This window comes from Hermetia illucens, chromosome 3 (assembly GCF_905115235.1).
Source record: "Hermetia illucens chromosome 3, iHerIll2.2.curated.20191125, whole genome shotgun sequence".
NCBI classification, from domain to species: Eukaryota; Metazoa; Arthropoda; class Insecta; order Diptera; family Stratiomyidae; genus Hermetia; species Hermetia illucens.
In genome coordinates this window covers 158,537,028-158,544,227 of record NC_051851.1, presented here as the reverse complement: position 1 = coordinate 158,544,227, position 7,200 = coordinate 158,537,028, and the positions used below count along the sequence as shown (strand labels likewise).

General features: G+C 44.6%; 1 protein-coding gene across 1 annotated transcript; it reads left to right on the top strand.

Annotated features, from left to right (window-relative positions):
• Positions 1–4,442: 4,442 nt before the first annotated feature.
• LOC119652215 lies at positions 4,443–5,203 on the top strand. Its single transcript, XM_038056157.1, has 3 exons — positions 4,443–4,712; positions 4,873–5,033; positions 5,092–5,203. The coding sequence occupies exons 1-3, from the start codon at positions 4,489–4,491 to the stop codon at positions 5,139–5,141; spliced, it is 435 nt and encodes a 144-aa protein (XP_037912085.1). The 5' UTR covers positions 4,443–4,488; the 3' UTR covers positions 5,142–5,203.
• Positions 5,204–7,200: the final 1,997 nt, after the last annotated feature.

The window sequence follows — 7,200 nt, the reverse complement described above, 5'->3', positions numbered from 1 at the left end:
CTTCCAGAAGAAGAGCGAAATGGTGCTGGGGTTCTGGAACAACTTAGTGTGCAGAATAACCTCATCACTTCCACCTGGATCAAAACAGGAGAGTGAGCCGATTGACCGGGAACTTTTCTCACTATCAGCGTTTCCGAGCCCGATGTTAAAAAGGTTCGGGAAAAATCGGGCTGCCTGTTCTACGAGCTAATGACCGTCACGTTACAAGTGTCGGCTCCTAAAACCATTGAAGGGGAAGTGCAGCCCTCGGCATTTTCATCTGAAGCGTAGAAGAGGTCCCACGTTTCCCAAATAAATTTGCAGCATTGTAAAGCGGCGACTGCACTTATCAGTCGTCGGATCAATAGCTGCAAGACATTTATATACCTCGTGTGTTTTTGGTAGGGTAGTCAGGGGTATAAACTTCCAACATGCTGACCTGCTGTCTGCCAATGGAAGTGATCGACCCCGCTCCTGCATGGTACCCTCAAAAGACTTCCAGGCTAATTTGGTTAACGACCTATGTGATGGCGACACCACATCGGCTAAACTAAACATAAAAAGTCAACAGGGAGGTAAAGAGATACTATGGTGCTCTGCATATTTCCCCTATGACGCAGAAGACGTTTCCAGTGGAACATTCATAAGAGCTAGCCAATGTGCTTAAAGTAGAGGTGTGGGGGTAATAGCAGGATGTGATGTCAACGCTCATCACGCTGGGGAAGTTCCAACATCAATGGAAGAGGATCGAGACTACTGGAATATCTAGTAGGAACCGATTTGCAGATCCTGAATTTGGATAGTGAACCTATTTTCCCTCAACGTGGTCAGGCGGGAGGTCATCGTCATCACGGTGGCGTCTCCTGACATTGCGGCTCTGGAGGGAGAGTGGAGAGTATCAAAGGATATCACACTCTCGGATCATAGACACATTGATTACGTAATGGGCACCTCTATCCACTCCATTTCGGAATTCGTGGCAGGCAGATTGGGCGACGTATTCATTCAGCGCCCGAATTACGATCCCTGAGACGCGCATCAAATCCATTGCTGGAATTGAGAAGACAATCCAGATGATCGCAACTAGCGTGAGAGAAGCTTTCAAAGAAAGCTGTCCACTCAACATGCCAAAGAAGGATAAAACACCATGGCGGAACTCGGATTTTGCAAACCAGAGGAGAACAGCAAGGATGCTCCTCAATCGCGATCTGAAGTGTGATTGAACCGCTGGCTGGAATCGCTATAAAGAGACACAGGAGGCTCTAAAGAAGAACATAAGATTGGCTAGACGATCATCATGGAGACGCTTTTGCAAAGAGACTAATTCCCTTGAAGCAACCTCAAAGCTGAAGCGGATTTTGGCTAAAGAACGTAGCTAGAAGCTGGGGTATTTACATTTACAGAACGGGAGGTACATTGTTTGTTTAAAGTGCACTTCCAAAGGAGCATCCGAAATTTAATCTCAGGGCCGACAACCGAGAGACTGGAATCTGGTATGCAAAATAGCATTACAGGAGCGAATAAAATGGGCATTTACATAACTCATTCCATAGTTACAAGTCTGCAGGTCCGGATGACATCATTCCTGCGCTAATAATCGAGGGAATGGATGTCCTGGGTTTACATATACGGAATATATATCGTGCATGCCTAGCACACGCTAATGTTCCAATTAACTGGCGTGAAGGTGTTGTTCATTTCCAAACAAGGGAAACCCACCTACAGAGACGCAAAAAGCTTCCGACCGATCAGTATAACGTCCTTTCTTTCTTCTAGAAAGGCTAGTAGATCGGTTCATAAGGGATTCGCACATTCCTTAGTGGCCACTTCACCATAGGCAACGTCTACCAGAAAGGCAAATTCACGAAGAAAGCACTCCATGAACTGACGGCAAAAATTGAAAAAGAACACGCCTTAGGCGTATTTATGGTCATCGAAGGTGCCTTCAATTATGTCCCATTCGCGGTAATTTGTGGTGCGGCAAGACAGAATGCAATCGAACCGCTGTTAATCAGGTGGATCCTTCCCATGCTAGAGTGGAGAAAATTTACATACTGGTCGGCCAGTTGTGCCTTCTGGAGGGCAAAAAAGTGTTCGCGCAAGCATTTGCGGACGACCTAGCCGTAATAATTACTGGCAAGTGTGCGGACACAATATGTCGGGCGGCATTATCAGCCCTAAATAGCAACGCCATATCAAGCTAGTTGGTGTGGAGTTGCCATCAGGTGCTGCTGAAACTTGACCGACTGAACGAAACATTCCTGATGTGGGTGCCGGACAGTCTAACATCGCTGGTAATGATGAGGCTGACAAACTGGCTCGCCGAGAGTCTGGATCAGCTTTAGGAATTCGGCCATTCACTGTCAAGTGTACTCTTTTGGGTGAAATTGCAAGAATTCATGCAGCCGAGTGGAGAAATTTCAACCCTTATCGGCAGGCGAAATCCTTGTGAAAGAACCTGGGGTCGCTAGAGCGGCATTTTTGTTGTCTCTTAAGAAGTGGGACATGAAAACCCTAGTAGGGCTTTTGACGGGACACTGCTCCTTACACTACCGTATGGAAAAGATAGCCGAACTATGTGCAGCCAATGTGAAGAGGAGGAGGAGACGGCCCAGAACTTTTTATGCAGCGGGCAGGCCTCCTCAGATCTCAGACGAAGACACTTTGGTAAGGTTTTCTTCAATGAAGAATTATGCCGAATAAACTAAACTAAACTATGCTCGTTCACAAGATTCCTTCATATTCTTTGCATGTGAAAATATCTTACTATAATATGCATGCAGATCTTTTGATTTTTTTCTTCTCTTGTCTGACAGGTTCATTCTTCATTCATATCAACTAGACCGTGGGTACATTTTATGCTACGAATGTTATAGATCCAAATATATAGGGCAAATATCACTCTAGTGATAAGCAGTATTTGATAATTCTGGTTGCCGAGTGTGGTATGTAATATTGGTGATACAGCGTTGCATGTACGATTAGGATAGTGAAAGGTGATATTTGTGATATCACTTTGTAAAGTGAAGTGATATCATATAACCTGATGATAATGATAATGTTTCACGCATTTATGACCGGTCTGCATAAATCTGTCTTGACATATCAGTAGTAGACCCAGCAGCTTCCATCTTTTCAGCTTTACCTGATGGCGAGGAGCACGATACGCTCATCCTTTCCAGTCATCACGAACTGGACAACGGACGTCATATTCCAAGATGAGGATCAGCGGTGTAATTACACATATCCTGAGAACGAAGATTTTCAATGGTAGCACAAAGGAAGTCGCACAATTCCAAGAAACACTACTATCCACGCTACAGTTACCAGAAGATGTTGAAGTTCCAAACAACGAGAACTTCACGATAAACTATCCTGGGTTATCACCAGCAGTCAGTTGCGGGTTCACCTTCAGTTAGTAATCTAAAAGTTACCAAAACAGGAGCTCTCAGCAAGTTCACTGAGCAGTAAGCACATTCGCGACTTTTCATCATAGCTAGTACGAATCCACCAGATTCGAGGTACACGCGAGCTGAATGAAACAAAGGGCAGATAATGGTGCCCTTCAAATTCAGTGCATGAAGTGATATTATTTATATATTTCTCAAAATTCAAGTTCAACTCCATTTGCTTTGTTGCTTATATAATAGATTCAATTAGATGTCGACGGATTGACTTGGGTACACCGCACCAATAGCCAGCCAACTATAAAACACGCTTATCTGTGGTGCAATGCACTTGATTGCCTGACAAATGAGGAATTTCAAGATTTGCATATATCAATCTCGTTTCTGAAAGTATCTACCATAGGTTTGGATTTTGGATTGATTTATTTGGTATCTGTTTCTGTTCTGTGGGTGTTTTTATTTTGGTTAAATTTAGCTTCAACTGAAAGTATCTGTTTGAAGGTTTTGTAGCTGTTTATTTTATGAGACACATAGATAAGATACTCAATGAGTTTTGGAAGCACTGTTATTTCTTCTCCATTATACTGTCTTCCTGGTGGCTTGGAAAGGGGTGTTTATAGGGTGCTGATTAAAGTTTGTGAGATATAAATCTTGGATGGAGGTTCGATTATAAAATATGATCACTAAACGAAGCGATAATGGTGTATTCCGGGGCCAGATTGATTTCTTGTTTGCTATAAGAAAACTCAACAAGACCTTTCATATTCGTGGCATAGTTCTTGGACATCCGCTTAGTTTATTTTCTTGGTATGATACTTGTATCTTTTTCCTCTTAACTTAGTAATTCATACATAATTAAATTATGCATCTTCTGTTGACTTGACCTTTGCTCATTAACGCTCCAGGTTGATGGTTTCAGCTTAGATGATAGAAACAGGTTTCAGGTTGTTGTGTACATTCCCCGAAATGATACTTCAGTGTTACTAAAATTTGTTATGTTAGCATAACTGTTCCACATCGTTAGTTTTTACATTCTATGTAGATTTCCGTATAAATTGTCCCATTTCTGCTGTAAGATATTAGTCCGTTCAACGTTGTCAAGATGGTTAACTTTACCTACGCTCTCATAACTACGTTACTTTATGTGGTTTTGCCGATAGTGTGTGATGGAGTGAATGATCAACCAGTGACGAAGCAAGTCCTTGAGAAAGCCATCGCAGATAAAACCCAGCCAACTTCTCAAGGATATTCTCCAACTGAGGCTAGTCCGATTGCTTTAAGTGAAACTTCAAGTGCCGTTTTCGATGATGGTAGCTTTGAATTTAAGTAAGTTGATTTAGATAAGGAGGTCTCCCCTCCCTTTTTAGCAGATTGCAGAACTTTTTGAATCACTATCGATAATGAATGATTCCGGCTTGGTTTCACTCATACGTTGTTATTCGAGATAAAATATTTTTCAAAAAATAGTTGAATGACTTTTTTCTAGTATTCAAAACGCGAAAGTTTCGATTCGCATTCGGGGAGAAGTGAAGCAAATCCAAGGAGAACAAACGCTAGTAATTGACGGATCGTATAATAACACGGATACAGGATATCTAGTGGAGTTTTCGGGAAGTGATAAGAAAGGATTTTTCGTATTACCTTATCGTAAGTCTTCGGGGTCTGATATTGATGGCACTTACCAGATTTTATATATTCTTTTCAGCGGTTCCAGTTGGAATTCCTCCCAAAGTTATCGCCACAATAGTTGGATAAAACTAAATTTATGCTTAAATAAGTTAAATTGAAATAAAATTGATATGAGATAGTTGTATGTCCATTAAAGTTTTATTTAAAGTCGGTAACCGGAGGCTAGACGCCTCAAGTATGAAAGGATTTGTGCTTTTCGTGTGCGTGAAACTTTGAAGGTAGGTTTTCCAGGAGAAAACTATTTATAATCATCAACGGCGCAACCACCGGTATCCGGTCTAGGCCTGCCTTAATAAGGAACTCCAGACACCCCGGTTTTGCGCCGAGCACCACCAATTCGATATCTCTAAAAGCTGTCTGTCTGACTTAAGCCATCGAAGGTGTTAATATCGTCGGCATAGGCCAGTAGTTGGGTGAACTTAAAGAGGATGGTGCCTCTCGGATTTCCGTCTGCATCGCGAATCGCTTTGTCCATGACCAGGTTAAAGAGGACGCATGATAGGGCATCCCCTTGTCTTAGACTTTTGTTGAAGTTGAATGGTCCCGAAAGTGATCCTGCTGCTTTTATCTGGCCTCGTACATTGGTCAGGGTTAGCCCAGTCAGTCTTATTAATTTCGTCGGGATACCGAATTCTCTCATGGCCGTGTACAGTTTTACCCTAGCTATGCTGTCATAGTCCCATAGTCATCAAAATTGGATGTGTAGTATCCAGGGAACGAATGGGGATAGTCCCCACCAAGTGCTACAGGTATCTGGACTCTGGCCACACGTCGGCAAAAAGCGAGGAACCGGACAGAAGGACAGCATGCCAGAAGTGCGGCCAAGTAGGTCATCAAGCGAAGACCTGCACTGAAAGTGAACGTTGCGGATAGTGGCGCGTCTGGTAATAGCGTCGCGTAAACTGCGGGCTCGGGACGGTGGCTAATCTTCTGGGCGGAATTGAAAAGGGCTAGGGTGCGAACGGCATGATCTGCATTTCACAAATTAACATGCACCGGAGTGCAACCGCTCACCAGTTGCTAGCACAGTTCGCTGCGGAAGTATATGCTGATCTAATGCTAATCAGCTTGCAAACAGGGACCCGGCCTCATGGCATCTCGACTTAACGGGCACCGCTGCCATCTGGATTCGCGACTATGTTCGACTTTGTGTCCTTGCCAAAGGCCGAAGGAATGAGTTTGCCTGGGTCCGGGGTTTAGGGATAATGTTTTTTAGCGTTGACCTGACGCTGAATGAGACGATGCCGGCTTGATGCTCTGGAGGACGCCCTTTCGAGCACGGAGGGGCGAATCCTCGTAGGCGGTGATTTTAATGCTGGGGCCCTTGAATGGGGCATGCCTCAGTCAAACACCGTCGTAAATTCAGTGATGACGACGGCATGTGAGGCTTGCATGCCCCGGAGGGGCCCTAGCCGCGACAAGCCTTCTAAGTACTGGTGGACATCAAAAATTGCCGACCTACGGAGGGAGTGTGATAAGCGCCGCGCTTGGCACAACGTTTGCGCGCCATCGAGGAAGCATGCGTCATAAAGGTACAGTATAGATTAGCTAAAAGGAGACTCGGCAATGCTACAAATAAAAGCAAAACTGGCAGAACCTTCTCAACGAGGTGAATGAGGACCCGTGGTTAATTGGCTATAAGCTTGCGACCCGGGAAATCGGGGCTCCGCGGAGGCTCTGCATACTAACTACCGACCAGATTAACCGCGTTGTACGGGCATTGTTCCCCAGAGATCCTGTACGGGTTGATGTCAATAGCGCGGAAAGCGTCGAGGATAGCCCTTCTTTCACAATGAGAGAGCTCGAAGCTCGGTTCTCACAATGAAAAACAAGAAGGCGCCAGGTCCTGATGGTATCCCGGCGGGAGTTAACAACCTGGTGGTCCGCCAAAGGATAAACTTGCTGCTTGAGGCGTTCAATGCTTGCTTGGAGGAGAGCATTTTTCCTTGTCGCTAGAAAGTGGTGCTCAGAGGTGGCGGCAACCCTATCGGCCAAACCAAAACCAAGTGGCCGAGGAGAACCTCTATACTGGTGGCACCGGGAGACGCTGTAATCACTTTGGTTTGCCGGCCGTGATTCAGTAGGCGAATGCTCCAAAGGCCTAATCAGGGCGATCAGACCCGAG